The following is a 23,877-nucleotide window of genomic DNA, read 5'->3' as shown; positions in this document are numbered from 1 at the left end:
AGGATCTAAAGGTTCTTGAAAGCCATTGCTATTTTACATTGTTGAGACTGACAGGCTTGTAGCAAATTACTTATTTGCTAAATGTGGTTAGTTTTCATCCACTTAAAAATAATTAATTTTAATATGTTGCATGTTTGCAGTCTAAATTTGCTTTTAGATTGGAAAATTTTTTTTCCTTAAAAATTGGCTGTCTACCCCCCTCTTTTATTGCTTTTTCACTATTTGTTTTCTGTGTGATAAAAATGAAACCATAAGAGGGCACATCAATAAATGTGGGAAAATGGAATTAATGAGTTTATTTTGTTGAAAACCTTTTTGAAATTCCTGTAGTTTTCATACTGCTGCCTTCCAGGGTGTTTTTTGCAGGAAGCTGTGTGGAAGTTGAGGAACTTGGTCTTGAAACCCAGGCACGCTGCTAGGGGAACTTGGGGGTCTCAGTTGATGTCTTAACTCATGTGCTTGCTTTTACCTCCCCCTGTCTTTTAATCCCAATTCCCAGGAACCTATGGAATTGCAGTCATGGAACTTCTGTCTTCATTTAATATTGCTGTGAATCTTTCATGTACATGTGTAAAAACATGCCCTTCTTCCCCCACCCCCCAGTGGGATTCTAAAACTCCAGGTCAGGATGAGTGTATCTGTTTGAGTCCTTGTGGATAACAGATGTCCTCCAGCTCTACGCTGGCAGGTGCAGATACAGTGAGAGCCATAAAATTCCCATATTGGAAGAGATACTCATTCCTTTAGGGCATCAGACAGTGACTAGCAGAATAATATTAGGGTTGCAAGGAATGCCTCCCTCCCCTCTAGTTCCTGACTACAAACTTAACTAGTGCAATGCTGAAAAACGCTTGCTCACTGGTGGAATAGAGACGTTAGACTTGGAAAAAGAATTTTTGGTGTTGCCTGCAGGCAATTCTTGTGGGGACTCGGGATAGGTTTATGAGAACAAAGTGAGAAGCTTCTAGCATACGTGGTCCAGTTTTTAGGGACGTGCATACTGTTCTGGGAACATAGTAAATGTGTGAAAGAAGTGCGATTTTAGTTTTTAAAGATTTATCTATTCATTTGAAAGACTAGTGGGCAGGGAGAAAGTTCTTCTATCTTCTACTTTAACTCTGCAATTGTTCCAACAGCCAAGCTGGAACAGGCCTAGGAACCTGGAATTCCATGTGGGAGACAAGGATCCAATCTCTTGGCCATCTTTGCTGCTTTCCCAGGCACATAAGCAGAAAGATAGATCGGAACCAGAGCCATCAGGACTCAAACCAGCACTCAGATACAGGCTGCTGGCGTTGCAAGCAGCAGCTTAACTGTCTGTGCCATAACACCAGTCCCCAAAATAGTCTTTCTGATGGGAAGTTCTGGCAAGAGTCCGCCATCTCTGCTGGTGACAAGGAGAGAAAATTGTGAGGAAAATGGAAACTGTGTGAGATTCCATGAGGAAAGAAGAGGTAGGGGGTCTTTCAGGGCAGGGGCTGTGCTGAAAACATCAGAGCCTGAACTTTCTAGAACCATGGTCGTGGTCAGAGGAGCTAGAGGTTGTCTTGGAGTGTGAACTAGGGACAAATGCTGGGCTTCCTTGGTGCTGCTTTGGTGAATGAAAACCTTCTTGGAGATGGAGTTTAATGAGCAGAACTTCGCCCCAGTAAAGAGTCCACAGTTTCACAGCGTGAAAAACCCCACTGGTAACGTGTAGAGTTGTTTTCTCTAAGAAGCCTGCTGCATGACCTGAGATGAGAAAGTTGGAAGAGCCTGATGTTGCCAGGGTCTTCCCGGAGGCAGGTGGAAATCACCAGCAGGGGGCAGCACAGCGTCTTTAGCACTGCCTAGAGACTGGCCAGCAGCAGGTGGCTCTGCTGGTAGGATTCCAGGACCAGGAATTTGACCTCAGCTTCCCTAAGTCATGGGGATGGCTTTTCTGTTTTCTCTTTTTCCAGACCTCTGTTTTCTTCTCTTTTCTCCTTTTTTCCCCTTTCCCAGCTGTTCCTTCCTTCTTTACAGGTACAAAACATCCAAAAAAGGCGTAATAACAAAATAACTTTGTGTGTTTATTCAGAACCGACACTTTGACATTTTTATCTTCTCAGTAAAGTAGTTCAGCAATTTAATAAAATACATCATTTAACAGCTTCAATTTCTTTGTCTCAGACTTGTTTTCTTTTCCCAATGTAGTGGGTTTTTTTTTTTTTTTAGATTTATTTATTTTTTATTGAAAAGTCACATATACAGAGAGGAAGAGACAGATAGGAGGATCTTCAGTTTGATGATTCACTCACCAAGTGGCTGCAACGGCCAGAGCTGAGCTGATCCGAAGCAGGAGCTCAGAGCTTCTTCAGGGTCTCCCACGCGGCTGCAGGGTCCCAAGTCTTTGGGCCATCCTCAACTACCTTCCCAGGCCACAAGCAGAGAGCTGGATGGGAAGTGGGGCTGCCAGGTTTAGAACCGGCTTGCATATGGGATCTCTGCGTGTGCAAGGCAAGGACTTTAGCCACGAGGCTACCATGCTGGGCCGCCCAATGCAGCTTTTAATTATAATTTTTTTAGTTTATTTCTATGAAAGAGGGTGAAAACGAGAGATTTCCCCCCAATAATTCTTTCTAACCCCCCTTCTGCTTATCCCACACTACCCCATCTACTAATTCACTGCCACTAATGGCCTGGGATTGGCTGAGCTCTCCATCCAAGCCAGAAACTCCTCCCAGGCCTTGAATGTGCGTGACATCACTGCTGCCTCCCAGGGCCTCCGTTAACAGGGAGCTGGAGTGAAGTGCCAGAGCCAGGCGTGAAGCCCAGGCACTCTCATGTGGCTTGCAGACACACTTTTGTTTCAAGATTCTATTTATTTACTTATTGAAAGTCCGAGAGGAGAAGGAACAGAAAGGAGAAGAGAGAGATCTTTCATTCCCTGGTGCATTCCCCAGATGACTATGCCAGCCAAGGCTAAGGTTGTTTTTCCCAGGCCCTTACTGGGTTGCTAGATCAGAAGTAGAGCAGCTGGGACTTGAACCGTAATCAATGATGTCTTCATGTACGATCCTACAGTGCCAGCCCTAGGATGTGGGCATATCTTAACCTCTAGATTGAACGCCTGCTTAGTTGTGAACACTATGTGATATTGTTGTTTATGTATTTTTAAAGTCCACATAAATTGTTTTATATGTATCTATCAATGTGCCATTTTGCTTATCTTCTCTCAGAAGAGAGTTCTCTTTCTGCTAAAATATATAGATTTGATTCAATTCAATGTATGTATTTAACATTACCAATTTTTCAGAGTTTCTGTTGTTTCCTTGTGAACGACACTTAGATTGTTTATATCTCTTGGCTTCATCATTGTGAGTACAGTATTATTCTGTTGACCATCTCTCAGTAGATTTTCTTTATTTTTTAAAGTTTGTTTTTCCTGCAAAGGCAGATCAGATTTAGGAAGAGGAGAAACAAAGAGAAAGAAAGGTCTTCTACCTGTTGCTTCACTCCCTAAATGTCCACAATGGCCAAAGCTGAACTGATCTGAAGCCAGGAGCCAGGAGCTTCTTCAGGGTCTCTCATATGGGTGCAGAGTCCCATGGCTTTGGGCTGTCCTCAACTGTTATCCCAGGCCACAAGCAGGGAGCTGGATGGGAAGTGGAGCAGCTGGGATATGAACTGGTGCCCATATAGTATCCTGGCGTGTGCAAGGTGAGGATTCAGTCGTTGAGCCATTGCACCATGACCTCCAGCAGATATTCTTATTTCTCCTTCCTTGTGCCTGTGTGTAAGAATTTCTGTTAGGTGAGTACCTAGAAATAGAATTACTGGGTTGCAAAGGGTGTTGATTTGTGATATTCAAAGATAATGATGTAGCATCTTCAAAGTGGTTACTTCCATTTACACTCCCTCCAACGACCTGTGAAATTCTCCGCGTCCTTAGGAGAACTTGGCATCATCAGGCTGTAAACGCTGTGGGTGTGTGGGGACACAAGGGAGGCCAGTCATTGTGGTCTGAATTTGGCTCTCAGCTTCTTTATGAGAGGAGCAGTTCTTTACATGTCTGATCAGTAAGGGTTCTCCTCTGTGAATTGCTTGTTATTAGCTTTACTGGTTTTGTTTTCTTTTTAAATTAATGTTTTTTAATTTTATTCTATTTGAAAGAGAAGGGGAGGGAGGGAAGTGGCAGGAAGGGAGAGATAGCACTTCCATCTGATGGTTTACCACTCGCATGCTTAGCAGTGGTCAGGGCTAGACTGAACTGCAGCCAGGAGCTGGGAACTCTATTCTGGTCTCCCATGTGGCTGGCAGCGTTCTAGCTTCTTGGTCACCACTGCCTCCCATAATGAATGTTAGCAGGATGCTGGAATAGTTAGTGGAGCTGGGGCTTGGATCCAGAAGGACGCTTCAATCCATATGGGATTGTGGCATTCAAAGTGGCATCCTTACCACTCTGCAACGTATCTGCCCCTTTGGCTTCTGGTAACTTTGGAGCATTTCTTTAGGGGCTAGATTTCATGAGCTGTTTGTAGTTAGCAAAACACTCCGGATACCTCTACAGAAGGTGCTTGCACGTGGAATTCCTGGACTCCACTCCTGGGAGAGTACCTTCCAACTTGCACTTCTCTTGGTAAACACCATTTTGGCCAGGAGGAGAATGTACGTTTTTTAGGGCATCCTTGTTTCTGCCATGGGAGAGTTTCCTCTGGGAGCCATTTCTCCTAGTGCACATGATTCTTTTGGTGGTTTTCTCTAGCATCTCCCTGTCTGCTCTTAGGACATAAGACAGTTATGCTTTGGTTCATGTCTGGCACATTTTTAACCTCGTGAACACTGAATGTACCACTGACCTATCTCCCCATCTGATTCTTTTCTTGGGTGTCAGTGACAGGAGAGCTAGAAGTAAACTTGTGGCCCTTTCCTAACAAGTGAAGTCCCCCCTTGATATCTCTGGTACATTGACACCAAGCCCGCTGAGAATACCAATATCCACAGGTGCTTACATTCTTTATAAAATCCTGTAGTCTGTACATAACCTACGTATACCCTCTGATAGTCTTTAAATCATCTCCAGATTACGTGTAATATCTAACATAACGTAGATGCTGTGTCCATAGCTGTTATAGTGAATTGCTTAGGGAATGAGAAGAAAACATATCTCTACATGTTGACCAGACACCCACCTTCTCTTCCCCCCAAATATTTTCAATTTTCTGTTGTTTGACTTTTGCAGATGTATAATCCATGGTTATAGGCGATAATGTATATGCATGTTTAGGTGTAATTTGTAACCTCACTGACCTCTTCCATTTTTTACCTTTCTTTGTGTGTGTGTGTGTGCCTTTGTGCCTTCTGTTTTTTATTTGCTAGCTTGTTGAATTTAATATTGGGGGCTTATGAATTAATAATTAATTAAAAATTAAATAAAGCGCAATAAAGGAAGAAAAAAGATAAATGGTTTGGGTCACCAAAGCTGTTTGGTACCTGCTAAGGGCCACAGGCACTTGTTATAAGCTGAGAGAGTGCAACAGTGATCCAGGTAGATGGTAAAGCTCTCCCAGGTGAGTTGTTTAGAACAATGACAGGCACCATATATTAACATAGCAGGAGGGAGCCAGCAGGCTTATCTAGGAGTCCTGGTGTTGAGTTCGAAAGAAAGTGCTATCGATCCTTCTTGCTGCTAGTGGCATTAAAATAAAATCATTTATTTAGCAAGACCTGCTATTTTTCTGTTCACTCCCCAAAAGCCCGCAATGGCAGGGAATGAACCAGGTCAGAACCAGGAGCTGTAAAATCAATGTGGGTGGCAGAAATCCAAGACCTTGAGCCATCATTAGCTACACTTGAGCAGGAAGCTGGGAGGGGGAGCAAAGCTAGGACTTGAGTCTAAGCATTGGTATGTGGGGTGCAGACATCCCAATCAGTGTCTTCAGTGTGCCAGAGCTCACCCCAATATTAACACTTGAGGCTTCTGGAATGTAGCATTTATTGTGAAGTGAATCAGAAGAGAGATTCTATTGCAGTCGCTATAGAAGATGGTAGAGAAATGAAAATCTTGGGAAAATGTCTCAAGTGTGATCATTTAAAAATGTTTCATAAACATGTGATGTGGAAAATCAAGCCTTCCATTTCTGTCTTGAAATATTTCATAAGGGCAGTGCACTTTTGGTGCCTCCATAAAAGTGCCAGGGTCTTTCGAATCAGGGACAACCAAGATCTTGAAGTGGCTCGTGCATTTTGGGGACTGCTTGTTTATATAATAGGGGAGAGTGCTCCTGTGGATCTTTTGTTTGTTTGTCTTAAGATTTATTTTGTTTTTATTGGAAGTCAGATATACAGAGAGGAGGAGAGACAGAGAGGAAGATCTTCAATCTGATGATTCACTCCCCAAGGGACTGCAATGGCCGGTACTGTGCCAGTCCGAAGCAAGGAGCCAGGAACCTCTTCTGGGTTCTCCATGCAGTACAGGGTTCCAAGGTTTTGGGCTGTCCTCGACTGCTTTTCTACGTCATAGGCAGGGAGCTGGATGGGAAGTGGGGCTGCCAGGTTTAGAACCGGCTTCCATATGAGATCCTGGCATGTGCAAGGCAAGGATTTTAGCCACGAGGCTACTGCAGAAAGCCCTTGTGTGTATCTTTTAAAAAGAATTTCTCTTTGATGTAATTTGGTTCTTTCAGAGAATTTACCTATTTTTATTTTTTGAAATCCATTTTATAAGGAGAAATGCCCCATTCTTTAGCATTCATGTCATCCTCACTTTGTTTTGCTGGGTAGAAGGGACCCAATTTTGTGTGGCTTACTCCTTTTTGTTATTTAACTGTTAATGCAGAGTCATGTTCAAGGTATTTCAAAATTTTGCAAAGAATGAAATTGAAAGATATTTATCTTGGTGTATAAATTTTGAAACTCATATAGTCTTTTCATAATATGCATTACATATGTACTTTTTAAAATGTCTCATGTTTATATTTAGTATCTTAATTGGAATTTGTTATGTATTATTGATTTTCCTTTTTGAAAAGAAGAAAATGAATCCTGGCATACTTTTTGTACTGCCTTTACAACTTCAAATGTTGTATTTCCATCTGAACAACTCTTGATCCATCCATCAGTTTAATCCATCCTTTACTTTGTGCAAAGTACTGAGGAATGCCATATAAAGCAAAAAAATCATGAAACAAATTTATATTCAAGAGATTGTGATCTAAGAACAATAAATAGTTTCTGATACTTAAAGAACCACTAGTATAAGGTAGAAAGCAGGAAACTCCATCATGGTAGTTATAATAGCTATTACAATTAACAGACATTCCCGTGCAGCTGAGGTTAGTGACACGTACCCCCGAATCCTACTCTCAGCATCCTCTCTCTCCTTAGATCTCTTCTGCCGCCTCTCCTGCATGCCGATTTCATGTGTGCTCAGTCTTTCCTTCCTAGAGGCTCTAGGCTTGCGTCATCCTGCAGCAGTAATCTCAGGCAATTAGACAGATTCTGTCTTCCAGGACTCATTTGTTTAATCTTAGGGAAAGTTTTCATTGGTCGAGTTGTGTAACAAATACATCTTTAAGCCAATCATTATGACCAAGATGAGGTTCTCTCACTGATGGGTTATTAGTCCACTTCCATGTTTGAAGGTTGAAAGAGGGGTGGCAGGGAGAGACCGTGTGGAGTTTGTGATTTGTAGTTCTTCAAAGAAAAATGTGCTGCTATTAATGACAAAGACAGAAGGAACAGGATGCTGGGACTGGGGAAGAGAGAGGAATGAGAAGGGGAGCAAAGAAGTGGGCAAGCGATGTAGAAAGAGATGCGACTGTACTACAGGACTTCAGCAGGTGAGAGAAGGGAGTGCCTGTTCCTCCTGGAATGTGAAGGAAGTGAGATTTATCAAACTGTGAGATGAGGCCTTCAAATCTGTGGCTGTTGTCCCAAGGATGGAACACCTTTGAGAAGTAACAGGTGAATTTCTGAGATACTTCCACCACCTCTGTGCATTGATAATGCTTTAGAAGAGGAAAATTGAACTGAGTGATAAAAGTGAGGAGAAAAATGAAAGCTAGTAAACCAGTCATTGACCTGGTAACTTGGTCAGTCATGGCTTTGTCTCAGTCTTACTCAGTTTTACTACTCTTGCATTTGGAAAAACTAAATGGTAGATCTGGGGTGGGTGTGGAGGGATCACTTTGGACACCTTGGTGAGGCTGGAGGGAAGTTATTCATTATACCATGCTTCTGTGTATGTCTCAAGTCACTGGTATTCACTCTGTGCTTTGTTGCAGCTTCATTGCAAATCAGAAAAGGTTAGAAATCATCAATGAGGATGATGTTGAGGCTTACGTGGGACTGAAAAATCTGTGAGTACTCAGGACCTTTATATTTTATCAGATTTTTCCTGTGCTCTGACCTGGACGTTACCTGGGGAGTTCTAATATGCATGTAATTATATGTTTTCATAGGACTATTGTGGATTCCGGTTTAAAATTTGTGGCTTACAAGGCGTTTCTGAAAAACAGCAACCTGCAGCATATGTAAGTAGAAGTTGGTCCTTTCACTCCCCAGGACCCAATTTATTCAATATTTTCCTCCTTTGTTTATTTTTTTTCTTCTCCAACTCTAAGCCTCCTTTTTAAAAGTTAGTATAGCTGTGATAATAGCCTAGGAACATTAGCTTTGATTTTGTTTGATTTCTGAATAGCTTCCGAGGGGTATTTAGAACAGCTTGTTTATTTCCTTTCATGAATTTCTGGGCCTTTTCCATCTTGGACAGAGCGATAGGCCAACAGCAAGGAGCCAGATGCGAAAACTATGGCCTTGTACTCAGCCCTTCTTCTTTTCGCTTGGAATCATGACATGCTCCCTGGAAGACATCAGTTGGTGGAATTGAAAGAGCTCACTTGGCCTTGGTCTTTTTAGGGAACTAAAAGATACTAATACCTTTCCCCTATCACGCACAGTTCCTCTTTGGACTTGTCATGTTCCACAAATCTGTCTGCTATGCATTGATATTAAATGTGGAGAAAAATCAATTTGGGGAATGCCAAAAGGTCAGGCAAGTATTAACGATAGGAAGCATTTCCCCCAAAGTCATGTTGACATTTTGTTGACTGAAACCAAATGGAAATTTGGAAAATGGTAGCTGTTAAGTTGTTTGCTGGTAAATCTTCTCTACAAAGTCCTTCAAGTCAGTAAGGTGTCACATCCCTGGGAAGTTTCTTATTAAGCAGAAGATCACCCAGATAAGTGATGTTTATGCACTTCTCTTTTTTTTTTTAAAGATTTATTTGTTTTTATTGGAAAACCCAATATGCAGAGAAAAGGAAATACAGAAAGATATTCTTTCTGCTGGTTCACTCTCCAAGTGGCCGTAATGGCCAGAGCTGAACTGATCTGAAGCCAGGAGCCAAGAGCCAGGAACTTTTTTCATGCCTTCCATGTGGGTGCAGGGTCCCAATGTTTTGGACCATCTTCGACTACTTTCTCTTGCCGCAGGCAGGGAGCTGGATGGGAAGTGGAGCAGCTGGGATTAAAACCAGCACCCATATTGGATCCTGTGGTGTGCAAGGCGAGGACCTCAGGCAATAGGCTATTGTGCCTATTATGCACTTGTAAGCTGAGGCTGATGTCCTCCATCTGCTGTGTTTTTCAGAGGAGCTTCTGCCAGGAGAATTATGCTTCTCTCAGTGGTTCTTTTTCTGCAGACAGGATTTGATATGGCAGCAATAGCCTATTGGCAGTCCAAAGTTTACCTGTAGGATTTTCAACTACATTATCTCCCTTGACTGTTTTTCTGCTGATTGGTAGGGAAGATTTTCTCTATTCCTACTTTATTGATAGAATCAGACAGAGGAAATTCCAGGACTTGCCCAGATCCAAGATGCTAGGTGGCAAAATTAAGCTACTAGGCCTACCTTGTCTCCATGTTCTTACAGTAAGACTTCAGAAATAAAACTCGGTCACCTATACAATCAGACTTGGTCCTTCTTGTAACATCTTTTCTCTTTATTGTCTTGGGGAGAACAGGTCCTCAACTGATTTTCCTGCCAGTTACAGAAGAAATCACTCTCTTAAAAAGATTGCCTGTATACTTTGTGAAGATTTATTCATGATATAGAAAATGTTAACTCTGTATGGCCGATATCATGAGTTGATGTTTTATAGGTGCCATGAATGATGAAATCGCTTTCAACATAAAGCTCGAGAAATCAAGTTATGAAACATTCTGTAAAAATGTGATGAAACTCCCAGAAACTTTATTACTGCATTTCACTTAAGTGCTTTTTGGCATCCGATCTGTAATTTTGTCTGTGTAGGCCTTGATAGCATCAACAAGAGAGAAGCTGAGTAGAAGACAAAGGCCAAACACTCTAATGCAATCACTTAAATGTAATTAATGACCTTAGTGGTTAAATTCTGGTATTTTCGTTACAGCTGACCTTAGACCCAAATTACTCACAACCACATTTTACTGGCTGCCTCATCACGTCACTTCTCTTAATGTTATGATTTGTACAATGGGCTGTAGTTAATTATAATTTTATTAATATGTCTATTTATTACTTTCCAATACTTCTTACATTGATTTTGTATGCAATTTATATGAATAGCAAAACAACTTTGGGAATGTTTTATGGTGGAACAGGATAGAATTCCTGTGTGCCATAGACAATTTATAGAAAATCAAACACTTGTTATTTTTTCTTTATTTTCAATGTTTATTTTATTTATTTGAAAGGCGAAGTGGTAGAGAGAGAAGGAGAAAGAAAACATGAGATGGGGAGTTGGAGGAAAGGAGGGAGGGAGAGAGGGAAGGAGGAATGGAGGAAGGAAGTGGCAGTAAGGATGGGAGAAAAAAAACAGAAGGGATCATCCATTCACTGTTTCAGCTCCAAACACCTGCAACAGCCAGGCTGGACCAGGTCAAATCCAGGGATCAAGTACTTGGGCCATTTTCTGCTGTTTTTCAAAGCAAGTAAGAAGGAGCTGGAGCTGGGTGAGAAGTAGAGCAGCTAGGGTCACGAACAGATATTCTGATGATCACATGCCATTGTCATAGGTGGCTGCTTCACTGCCTGAGCTATGACTCTGTCCCCATGTCCCTGCTTCTCAATGGGGTATCATTTGGCCATAGCAGACTGCATAGTCATACACACCATATTTAATTTCCTTAAGAGGAAGTTACCAGGAAGCCAATCATTGATCCAGTTGCAAAAATGATTGGCATTTATAGCTGTTGCAAATGGCAAAACAGAATAGAATTAGGTAAGTGTTCCAGGCAGCTGTGAAGCAGTTGTCAAGTATCAGTAGCTTACATATATTGCCACATCCACAGGAACCCTTCAGAACCCCATTCTGCAATTGCACCGAGTAGCTTGCTTTAGAGAATGGCAGGGCTGAAGGAGAAAATGCAATCAGGGTTGTGCCTTTCTCGCTTGGAGTCACAGCCTCTGCTTATGGCTGATGGCTTTGGAGATTCATGGACTTGTTCTCCCCTATTTTCCACATGGAAGTTGCACTCCTTCATCAAATCTCAGCAAGGGAACAGATAAAGAAATGTCTGTTAAAAACTATTGCTCTGTACCCCTGGAATGCCCAGAATGTTGCTGCAACTTTCCCCATCAGTGTGAAAAACATGTGCACGATCAATCAATTCTGTGTCCTGTTGCAGGGAAGTTCAAACTGGACCTCCCCTCTCCCTTTCACCATTCCTACCCCTCCCTGCTCCTCTTTGCATCCTATGGTGGCTGTTCAAAGCCGCACCCCCACCTCCATGACTGGCTGCTGAGCGTTCTTGTTGGTGTCTTTGGTTCCTGCACAGCCCCTAAGAACCAAGAGACTGTGAGAAAAGCCAGTATTTGTGTTTTCCAGAGCATTCGTAGAGGTGCTAATTAGCTCCCTTGCAAAGTTCTGTAATGAAACAGTAAGAGGATTGTGGAGTTTTCCCCTCCTCTCTTCCTCCTCTATGGCTTTTGGCTCCAATAATAAGTATGGTTCATAAAATGCATCTTGTTCCTTGGCCGGTAACCCGGCTCTGTGCTGTGCTGCTGGCAGCTGGCAGCGCTACAAGGGCAGCTGCTCCTGGGGACGGTCCTTCGCAGCTGACAGGGAGTGCTTGGCAAGCAGTGCCCTCCTGCCTGGGGGCCCCTCCTCTTCTTTCTTGAGAGGAGGAATAAGCTGTTTCTCTTCTATTTTTCTAGAAGGGTGGGAGTTTCTGATGAAGAGAAAAAGTTACACTGCAGTGAAACTCATTCTTTAATCCCCTTCCAGACAGAAAGATTCATGTGCACGATTCTTAAAACTTCTTGGTGGGTTACTTTCATTCCCCTCTCGACCCCCTGTGGATGAACAGGTTGCACTCCACAGGAAGCAACAGAAACAAAAGTGGAAGGAAGGAGGGTACCTGGTGTAGGTGGGAGTTTGGATCAGTGGGAATTTCAATATGAATTAGCTGGGATTTCCACTGGCTGTGGCTCAGACTATAGCTGCTGGGTCTTAACCTTGCCTTGAAGGGTCAAGCTCAGGCTCCAGGACACTTTAAACCATTTTTTCATTGGCTCCACACCACAGAGCGGCCTCCAGCAGGGAGACAAGTATTACCGTCACCTTCAACCTCAGTGATTCCAGAGCTCCTTTGTTTCTTGAGCAGGAAACAAACATGGAAGGTTTGTTGGCGTCCTCTGGTTTATGGAAGGCTTAGCTGATTTTGTGAAAATGGATGTTTGTTTTACATCTGTGTTATTTCTGAAACACAGTCCTGGAGGCCCAAGTGTTGGAACCACTGTAAAGAAATTCAAGCAGCAAGCCCACTCAGAATGAAATCAATTTCATTCCAAGGCTATAGATGGCTGTGCTCGAACTAGTCTAGATGGTTGGAACAGGCTAGGGTGGGCATTCATGATTCTTAATCACAGATATGTCCATTTTTTAAATTGTCTGATTGATGCAGATCTTATGGTGGTACGTTGACAGACTAAGATAAAATCTGATACATTCCTTACACTTTGATGTTGCTCTCATCTGGTCATATATAATCAATCATGGGTTTGCTTGCTATAAAGTCATTGTTCAATTCAGTTAATAATTACAGCTTTGTATGCCATATAACCTCAAAACATTCGTGAGGCTATTTAAAGTGTCTTTTTCCCTAGTGAGTTTGTATTTTGGAATTGTAATTGATTTTTCATATCTTTCTATTTGTTGTTCAAATGGGCAGGATCTCTGGGAATTGCATAACTTGGCTCTTAATCAGCATATGCAAAATTAGTTTTCAGGTAAGGGAGAGATGAATACTAGACAACATGAGGGGCCTGTGTTATGGCACAATGGATTAAGCCATGGCATGTGATGCTGGTGTCCCAAGTTGGAGTAGCACTTCGTGTTTCAGCTTCTTTGCTTCTAATCTAGCTCCCTGTTCATGTATCGAGGAAGGCAGCAGGTGAATGCCCAAAGACCTGAGCCTCTGTCATCCATGTGGGAGACCTGGGATTCCTGTCTCCTTACTTAGGCTTGGCTCAGCCCTATCTAAGGAGGGCATTGGAGGAGATCAGTGAATTGAAACTCTCCTTCCCTCTGCCTCCCTCTCCCTCTACGTCTTTCAAATGAACAGAGCAAGTCCTAGACACTATGGATTGTTCCCATTAGCAAGAATAGTCAGAAAGTTTGAAACTTTAATTTTTAGTTTTACACTGTTAATCTGGGTGGAATAAAAAAACGATGAAGTTTAAGGGAGGCAAGTTCAATGAACATTATATCTCAAAAAGAAAATCCCCATGACTTTGCTCCTAAGCTGCAACATTCTGAATTCACACTTGTTTTTATTTCTTTCAGAAATTTTACCCGAAATAAGCTGACAAGTTTATCTAGAAAACATTTCCGTCACCTTGACTTAGCTGAGCTGTAAGTAATGACTTTCTGTTGCACTTGGGGAAAATGTTTCAAAGATTATGGTAATTGTTTTCTGTGGTTTGAATGAGTGAACTGTGCTTACATCAAAATTCTTGAAAAATGATTCCTCAAACTGACCTCTTCCTTTTTTTCCCCTCATGAAAACATAGTTTGATATGTTGGAAAAATAGAAAGCTCGGTAGTTAGATAACATTTATGAAGAGTTTTACTGTTTTTACATTAAAAAAACCTTATATTCTGATAAAGAGAAAAAGGGAAAAAAGGTCAAAATAACTACATCAATCTTAGCATCTGACTCCTGTTATATGCAAGCCCTAAAGTAAAGCAAGGCCATTCAAGGAGAAAAGAGTAGTGAGCTGAACTTCTCCACCTTGTCCATCAGCCTCAGCACCAGGGGGAGGCGCTGAACACTGGAGAAGAGAAAGCCCTTCCAACCCACCCATTTTGTGTTCTATGTCTGCCACTCCATTCAGTGTTTATCCTTATGTCCTAATTTCCTCTGCTGTAGCATGATAAGGAAAACATTGAAATGTGTTGATGACTAACAGTCTGCATTTCCAGTGTGCTCAGTTCTTGGTGTTATCACCATGAAGTGATGATAAACTGCTCTCTCTTTTCTGAGGAAAGGACCCAAAGAATTCTGAAAATAGATGCTTTGTGACACATGTGGACTCAGGAAGGACTGGGCCCTTGAACATTGGACCATGGCTTAAATTGGATGTTCCCTGAATTGTGGAATCCTTTGATGAAAGTCCTTTCCTATAGACGAAGCAATCATGTAGATTTTGTGGAGTTTCTGGTAGAGAGGCAACAGAAAGTAATAGGTAGTAATGGAGTTACAAATTCTTCGCAGTTGGCAATTACTTGGAATAAATTGAACTTGAAAGTTGAAGTCTTAGTGTTGCCTCCTTCAAAACTGTTTTAAATTGATGCATAATTATACACCCTTAGGCAGTGTAGTGTGATGTTTTCATGCATATATGCAATGTGTAATGCTTAAATCAAAGTCATGGGCATATATATCATCCAAAGAGTCATCATTCCTTTGTGCTGGGAGCATTCAAAATCCCTTCTTGCAACTAGTTTGAAATACATAATAATTTATTATTGATGACAGTCGCATTGCTGTGCTATGAATGCAGGACTTATTCCTTTTGTCTAGACATATTTTTATTCTCATTCATCAAATTGCCTTATCCCACCCTGTACTCTTGCCGGGCATTGGTAAACACTTTAGTGTTTTCTACTTCTATGAAGTTAATTTACTTAACTTTCACATATGATTGAGAACAAGTAGTATTTGCCTCCTCACTGATGTTTCTATCACAAGAATAGGTTTGACGTTGTATGAAATAGAATCAGATGCTCAATAAAATATTTGGAGCATCACCATGTAAAATTTTCAGGATGGATTTAAGATTAAATTTTTGCTTCCAGATTTCTATCTCAATGTTATACATGCAGTATAATTCAGCAGCTTATTCTTTACATCATCAAACTGACATGATGGTAAGCCATGGCAATTCTGGGATTCTGTTCTGTAGGAGAGTTTAGAAAACTAATTAAGCAAGTTGTAATATGCTGTAGTGGTTGTTGGAAGGGGTTTGCGCAGTGATCTAGAGAAGAGGCCACTGCCTGCTGAGGTTTTGCATTTTTTTTTTTTTGTAAGAGTTATTTTATTTTACTTGGGAAATCAGAGTTGCTAGAGACAGAGAAAGACAGAGCTGGTTCACTCTCCAAATGGCTGCAACAACCACAGCTGGTCTGAAGTCAAGAGTCAGGAGCTTCTTCCAGGTTTCTCATGTGGGTACAAGGGACCAAGGACTTGGGCCATCCTATGCTGCCTTCCCAACCCATAAACGGGGAGCTGGATTGGAACTGGAGCAGTCAGGACACAAATTGGTGCTCATTTGGGATGCCAGTACTGACAGGTGGCGGATTACCTTGTAACAGTGACCGTGCCAACTTCAGTTTTGTGTGTGGTCTTACAAATGCGTTGAATATAGAAACATCTTTTTGCTTCTTTATCCCTTCTGCTGCTTTAAACACACTTTCACTTTTAGAAAGACCCTGTAGGTTTTCATGCATGCAGAACTTCAGGCAGCTTCTTGGGTTAGTGGAGTTTGGGCTGACTGTGGGTCTTTTCCACATTGTATTCTATCTCTCACAGCATCCAATTCTGTTTTGGTATTGGCGGGATACTTGGAAACGATCAAGCAGACACAAATGAAATGAGTACCATGACCACAGTTTCCCCAAAGCAACTCTCAGAAAAATCTCCAGGGATCCCTGAGATTCTTAGAACCCGACCAGAAAACCACAGGAGTAAATGATGGTGCAAAGCCCAGGTCTTGCACTCATAGAAATCTTAAGTATTGTGGTTAATGCCAGGCAGAGTCTATGGAACGATTGTAAATGGCCTCATTTAAAGGCTCATTACCATAAATGGAATTCATCTTAAATAAGCCACTGAGTATTATAAATAAGCATTTAAAGATTTTTTTCCTTGTGGTTTTTATTTTCCTCTTGACTGCTTCCTCTTTCACCCATGGCAGGCCACAGGAGTGCAGGCAGCGTGACTAGGGCTGAAGAGTAGTGGCTTTTCCTTTCCAGATCTTCCCACTAGGGATTCAGGGCTTCAATAGGAGATGAGCAGCCTTGCTGTCCGAGCTTGCTCTGTGTGTGTGTGTGTGTGTGTGCGCGCGCACTTGTGACTGAAACAAGCTTCATATTCTGTCACTTTTTTTTCACATTTCTTGCATCCCTGAAACTCCTCAAGGTTAATGCAGAAAGCAAGGAGGGTCTGCCTCTGGACACTCACCCTGTCAATCTCAGCTTGGTACTTATAGTCTCATTTTATTGATTTGTGTATTTATATGTACATTTATTGATGGGGTGCCAGGTGGCATTTTAATATTTAAAAACATACTTTGGAAAGGTTATGGAAGTTGGAATTAAAGCACATTGATTTAGGGACCAAAGAATTTTGAAGTCCATACGTATGAGAGACCTTCAGAAAGTTCATGGAAGATGTGATGTGTGTCATGAGAAAACTGCATGGATTTCAAAATAGTTTTGCCCCCAAATAAACTTGCCTGTTAGTTCCGTTTTCCACCACTGTTTGGAAGTACTATCATGTATGCATTTTGCTATGATAAACAGGAATTAGTATATGCAGCACTTCATATATTAGTCATTTGTCTGTGGCGAGAGCATTCAGTAATCTCTCTTCTTGCTGTTTTGTGAAAGTCTCATGATGAATTGAAATGAAGTTGTTCTAAACGAGGTTAGAGTCTATTAAATGCTTGAGTCTCTGTGTCTGAAATATGCAAGCTAGTGCTCATGGAAACTTATTGCTGACATCTTCATGTAATATCCTCTTAGTAGCTATAATGATAACCATGATAAATTTGCTATGACACTTTTGTTTGCTGTAAGTCATGGAACATACACATTACCTATAGATCATGGCTACTTTCCTGCAGATCTTATTTCTCCCGTATTTCTGTAACATCTTACATCACCCTTTTTTTTTAAACTTCTAAAAGGTGGTTGCACAGAACAGGAGCTCAGTAAGTAATAGATAAATGAATGACTAATGAGCACTGCCAAGCTGTGAAATGGAGTATGACTTGCTGAAGCTGCAGACCAGGAAGAGTGTATGGTGTTGCAGTACTTCTTTAACATAGGGTGGCTCGGACTACAACTGAGTCTGATCTGTCTTCACTTTTGTTCTGTGTAGGATCCTGGTGGGCAATCCGTTTACGTGCTCCTGTGACATTGTGTGGATCAAGACTCTCCAAGAGGCCAAATCCAGTCCAGACACTCAGGATTTGTACTGCCTGAATGAAAGCAGCAAGAATATTCCCCTGGCAAATTTACAGATACCCAATTGTGGTAATTTATGTTTAAATCAATGAGTTCTAGTTGCTATGAATTGTTTGAATTGCATTGGGGTGGTGGTGGGTCTGGAAAGATGACTGCTACCCAGGTTTTGTCTAGAATACTGCTCATGTCTCCATGTCTCCAGAGAAGCAGACAACATCTGAGTGCAGTGAGCAAAAAATTAGCTGGGAGCAACTTTGCTGTGTGTTCTTTGCAAGTAGAATAGTCAGCCTGAATGGATGACTCTAAAATGTATACAGAAAAATTGCACTACTTATTCTTTGGTTTGTTCATTTGTTTATCCATCCACCCATCTGTCCATCTACCTTTCCATCCATCATCCGTTTATCCACCGCACATCCTCACATCCATCCCCAAACCATCTGCTGAGAATGTGAAATTTCACTGGCTATTAATACAAGATGTCTTCAAAAAGCTCACTGGGAACTGGAAACCTTTGTATGGAAAAACTGAAAAAATTCCCAACATCTTTTTTTTTTTTTTTTGCTGGAAAATAAATTTACCTTTTAAAAAAGATTTGTATAACTTTTATTGGAAAAGCAGATTTATAGAGAGGAGAAACAGAAAGATCTTCCATCTGCTGATTCACTCCCCAAATGGCTGCGATGACGGGGGCTGAGCCAATCTGAAGCAAGGAGCTAGGAGCCTCTAATAGGTCTCTGATATGGGTGCTGGGTCCCAAGGCTTTGGGCTGTTCCTTGCTATTTTCTCAGGCCATAAGCAGGGAGTTGGGGCAGCTGGAACAGGAACTGATGCCTGTATAAAATGCCTGTGCTAGCAGGGGGAAGATTAGCTAAATTGAATCATCATGCCAGGCCTAATAAATTTACTTTTAATTCCATTTCCCATGAACTTTTTGAAGCCCTCATGCACTTGGTTGCTGTCTGGTTATGCAGTGGCTGAGGGTCTTGGAGAGAGAAGGTGTCCTGGTGGCACTAGTGCATGCAGTTAGACCTGGTACATTCGTGTAGACTGGTCTTACTGCCTGAAGTCTATCTCCTGATGAGGGTCTCCTACATGTTCCCTTGAACTGTGTTTTTCTTCGTGTCTGTGTTTATGACTCCCTGCATGACTGCTGTCCCACACTTCTATGCTCTGCGTTTTCGTCTGCGGACTTAAAAAAGGCACAGGTTTGACAGAAGTACACTTTTGTGCAAGTGCCACAACGGTACCAGTGTGGTTCGTTTTCCCTCTTTCCCTGTGACATGCCTCCACAATTCCCACGGGTGTGGTATTTCCCTGTGGATATTGCAGTCATTCAGCAATCAGGAAGGAAGTGCATGAGTCGCCTGTGCTGTGTCTGATGACTTTGTGGCTGGTGACACTGCATGGAGCCATAGAGCCGTTGATTCTTGACCACGTGGGACTTGGTTATTAAGCATAACTGATGGGCTGTTTGTTTTCAGAAGGTCCTGTTGTTTGAGGTTTGCTCCTGTCTTAATGGGAAGTAACGAAAGTCAAAAGGAATGCTTGTTCCTCACCCCGACAGGTCCTTAGAGGAGAGCACTTAACCTTCCCATAGGGATTTCATCACACCCAGGGCTGTGTCTTCTCCTCACTGCCCTCCATTTCCTTTGTTAGTGAACACTTTAACAAAGCTCCCCCTCAGCTCTTAATATAGCACTTTTCCTGACTGGTAAGAGCATAACTGGTCTCTGTTGTGGTACTAAAGTGCATCGTGGAGAGACATTGCCTAGAGGGACAAGAAAATCACTGTGGAGTCAGCTGGCCTTTTGGTTGGCTCCCCTGTCCCCACAGCTATTCTGGCCACGTTGGCTCAGCAACCATGGAGAGGCCAAGAGAGAAGGCAGCTGATGCCTGCTCTGCTTTCACACATGCTCTCTTTCATGGATGTCTTCTTTGCCCTTGCCGGAAACCACTTCTGAGTTTTTCAGTTTTAATCTTTGGCACGGCTATTTGGACAGCCTTCTGCCGCCGTCCCCCAGCCTGTGTGACGTTGATAGGCCTTGTGATTGGGTAGGTAGGGGAGGTTTAGGGAGTGAACTGGTCCTCTCCTTTCCTACTCATTGTGTCAGTGTTTGATAATCAGTCATTGTCTTATGAGGATGAGTGTGACATTTTGGGGGCTGAGGGTATAGGTTTGATTGATCATCAGGCCTCACTTCATGCTTTGCAAAGAGCCACATTATAGAAGAATGTGCAAGGTAAATTGACAAGGAGTATATTCAATCACTGTTTATGTGTTCAACTTTTTTCTTTCTTTTTTTTAAATTGCTAAAATATTTTCAATTGCTAAAATAATATGAATTTTATGGTGAAAATATTTTTCTTCTTTATGCATTAAGCTTGTCTTTCTCTTGCTCTTGACCTTACCATACCACCTGGCATGTGTCTATGGTTTTTAAACAATGCATGGTACTTCCGGCGGGATAAATTTTAATGACTTTAAATATTCCATTTTGGTGGGCATTTAGCTGATTTCTTACTTTTCATCATTTCAAAGATGTTTACACAAGGTCTTTATTCATGCTCTTTCTCCTTATGTCCTTTAGAATCTTTAGATTACCAAGTACAAAACACAAATTTTCAGTTTGTGTGCTTGCACATGTATTTCTTTTAAGATTTATTTATTTTTATTGGGAAGTCATATTTTACAGAGAAAAGGAGACACACAGAGAAATATTTTCCATCTACTGGTTCACTCCCCAAGTGTTTGCAACTGCCAGAGCTGCTCTGACACAAAGCCAGGAGCCAGGAGTTTCTTCTGGGTCTCCCATGTGGGTACACGATCTCAAAGCCCTGGGCCATCCTCGACTGCTTTCCCAGGCCACAAGCAGGGAGCTGGATGGGAAGTGGAGCAACTGGGACATGAACTGGTGTTAATATGGGACCCCGGCACAATGCAAAGTGAGGGTTTTAGCTACTTGGCTATAGTGCCGAGCCTGAACACACACACACACACACACACACACACACACACACACACACACACACACACAATTCTATAGGCTCTGGGTTTTCTGCTCCCTCTCCCCAAAACCCTTCTCCCTGTTGATTTTCTCTATATTTGTTTCCCCTATATTATAAAAACAGAATTCTTTAAGTTCACAGTCATGCAGGAGGAATCACAGGGAGAGACAGAAATCCAGAGAGAATGAGGATGAACAAGGGGGGCAGGCTTGCTTTATCTGGAGCACTAACCAGGAGTCTTGAGAACTGCCCCAGTCTCTTCCCAGTGACCTAATCACCTCTGACTGAGACCCACCTGTTACATATCTCGCCAGCTCTTAGCATCATCACTGTATTGGAGATCAAGTCTCCAGTCAATGGACCCCTGGTGCACAAACCACCTGTCCAATAGCAGGGTCGTGACTTCAGCTGTGGCTGGATGCTCAGGGTAGCCACCCAGGTGGGGTATAGAAAGTGTATTCCTCTGACAGCGTCTGTTTTCTAATCCTGTAATCTCTGTGGCTTCACTTGAGTAAGACTCCACTCTGTCCTGCAATCATCCCTTCTCTGGATTGGATCATCCCTGACCCTGGAGTATTACACACTGCTTGTGTCTGTCGGGACTCTTCTACTTTTCTTTTCTCCCTTTTCCTCACCTTCTCTTGTACTGGGTCCCTCATATCTTCTTTCTCACCAGTGGCATGGTTTTTTATTTTCCAATGCAGTTCTGGAGTTTAGAACTAATTTGTATCATTTCTAGAGATGTAGAATGAACAGGGGACCTTCAGTTCATAAAATTCCTAGCAGTCATTTTCCAACTGTGGTTCTTTGGAGAGAAGATAGACAAATTGAACAGAAAATTACACACACCAGTGTTTTAAAATGTAAAATCTTTCTCTGGAATTTCACACTGGGCAGTACATGGGATATTTTCAAATACTTATCTTGCTTAGAGAAAAAAATAGATTTGTGATCAGCTGGGTATCTCGTTTAGATGCACTTTCAAATTATACATTGTGTTATAGTGACAGTTATATATAGCTTATCTCTGTTTATCTTTATTTTTAAAAATAAAACTTATCTACTATCTCTGAATTGACTGAGAATACGTTCTTGTATTTGGTTACTGCAAATCAGCAATAGCCATCGTCATTGCATTTGGTTTGCAACTGGCAGCATTTCCATTTGGATTAAACAGTTATTGGTATTTCTGTCCTTTATGCAATGGATTTTCCTTAAAAGCTCCCTCCTTAGGTGTTGATTTCATATGAAGCTTAAGTTTGCACATTTAATATTCACATATCCATTTTCATTGGTACCCCTTCAACATTATAGGCATTTGATGAATGGAGGAACTGATCAATTAATAAGTGTGTGAACTTTGAAATATTAATGATAACATTGGGCCAGGTTTTTCATATAGTGATGTGAGTATTTCAGTTAACTAAAACAAGCTTAAATTATTATTCTAGTCAACAGTCCTTGTTATAACATTTTGTTGTTTCTGTTTTCCTTGCTTATTTTTTCCACTCTTCCTTTAGGCATAAATTGGATCTGGTGGATGGGGCTGGGAAGGTTAGCAGAACAGTCAAAAGGCTTCAGTATATTTTACAATAGTACCTCCCTGATTATTATAAATTTGATGCTGTTTTGTATCAATTTGTAAATTTGATGCTGTTTCATACAATTTTTTAAGATTGGTCTGTTTGTCCATGAGACCTTTTTCAACTTTTTAAAAAACTATTAGTTGCAGGGCAAGAAACTATATAAAATTTCCACATTAGTTGGAACTAAGGGCTGCTGTGGACAATGGTGCTGACTCTGATATGGTCTGATGCAAGTGCTAATAGAGAAAGTTTTTTTTTGCTGTGTTATGTGATGGACGATTCCATACAAAAATGCCTCTGTCACTAAGCTTTAATGAGATTATTTATCATGTAGCATGCTAAAAAATTTCTACTCGATTCCTGTACACTTGGTTGATCTTCAGCCATTAGTCTTGCCAGAGGAGCCTTTCAATGATTTCCCCTTGCCAAATAACATTACTAATGAGCAGTGTACTTTATGTTTTAATTTCTTAATGCTGTAATTATGTATTAAACCTTATCTGGAAGACAGCTTCTTTGAGATGTATTAATATTATATGAAAATACTCTGTTATAAGTAGATAGCAAATACATTTAGGGGAAGCAGGATTTCTCTGGGTCATATCAAAAGAATCCTTCAACTCATTTTACTAGTATTTCCTATAGAGAATGATAGCCTCATAATGGATAGAAGGTGGTAGTACATTTGTTTTATGAGGAACTGTGAAATCTCTCTGTAAAACACTGTCAGCCATTCCATGGACTGAATTAGACTTACCTTTAATGTCATGGTTACTTGTAAAGAATTTCAATTTTCTACTGTTTCAGACTTTAAACTTTTAGTATAGAGAGTTCTTGAAATGCATAAATAAAATGCTACTTTGGTGCAAACCAGTTTTCAGAGGCTCAGGAGGACATTTGTCAGGGTCCTTGAGTCAAACTATCATAATTTCTTTTTTAAGGTGTACATTTGGTTTCTTCCATAGTTTGAAGCACACATGCCCATGTGGCATAGTTGTACATATCCCATCTTTTGCTTGTTTTAAACCAGACAAATAGGCCTAAAGTTCTACTCTGTGTATAATCACAGGTAAAAAGGAAAGATTATAGTAATGATTTATGTAGAAGTTACACTAGCATAAGATGTCGTTTTCTTATATTCATAGCTCAATTTTTTTTTATGGAAATCATGTACAAAGTCTACTTTAGAATACTGCTTTGTTTTAACTTTGCTAGCAATGAGAATCATTGCTTCATCTTTTTTAGAATGCCAGATGAGGCTATTTTTAAGGTGTTAGCTGATGCTTAAATTTTTGTGTTTAGCAATTATGTTCTGATGGGCATTGCTGTGACACAGCTCATGTAAGCATAGAAGCACAATTTCCAGTTTGAGCTTGGCAAGTGATTTTTGCTAATTTTCTGTCATTTTCAACAACTAGACAATGTAAAGCATTGTCTTCTACATAGGTTAGACTCATTCTGGCTTCAATCCTGATTGTGCAATATGCCTGGTTTGGAGACAAAGACATTGGGGGCGGGGGGAGGTATACCACAAAGGTAGAAAGCCTGGGGAGAAGTGTCTCGACTTTTATTGTTCTGCTGAGGG

The 23,877-nt window shown here is 41.3% G+C and overlaps 1 protein-coding gene across 3 annotated transcripts in view; it reads left to right on the top strand.

The window, feature by feature from the left end:
* The window catches only part of NTRK2 (neurotrophic receptor tyrosine kinase 2), a 347,706-nt gene that overhangs the window by 25,471 nt on the left and 298,358 nt on the right, over nucleotides 1-23,877 (top strand). For all 3 annotated transcript variants that reach the window (XM_040963515.1, XM_040963514.1, XM_040963513.1), the window contains exons 2-5: nucleotides 8,247-8,321; nucleotides 8,424-8,495; nucleotides 13,792-13,860; nucleotides 17,612-17,766. In XM_040963515.1, coding sequence (XP_040819449.1) covers nucleotides 8,247-8,321; nucleotides 8,424-8,495; nucleotides 13,792-13,860; nucleotides 17,612-17,766 — 371 coding nt within the window. The remainder of the gene's footprint in view (nucleotides 1-8,246; nucleotides 8,322-8,423; nucleotides 8,496-13,791; nucleotides 13,861-17,611; nucleotides 17,767-23,877) is intronic.

Source organism: Ochotona curzoniae, unplaced genomic scaffold, assembly GCF_017591425.1.
Source record: "Ochotona curzoniae isolate NIBS_2020 unplaced genomic scaffold, NIBS_Ocur_1.0 scaffold_3208, whole genome shotgun sequence".
NCBI classification, from domain to species: domain Eukaryota; kingdom Metazoa; phylum Chordata; class Mammalia; order Lagomorpha; family Ochotonidae; genus Ochotona; species Ochotona curzoniae.
Note: the sequence above shows the minus strand (reverse complement) of the source record. Positions and strands in the feature narration are given on the sequence as shown.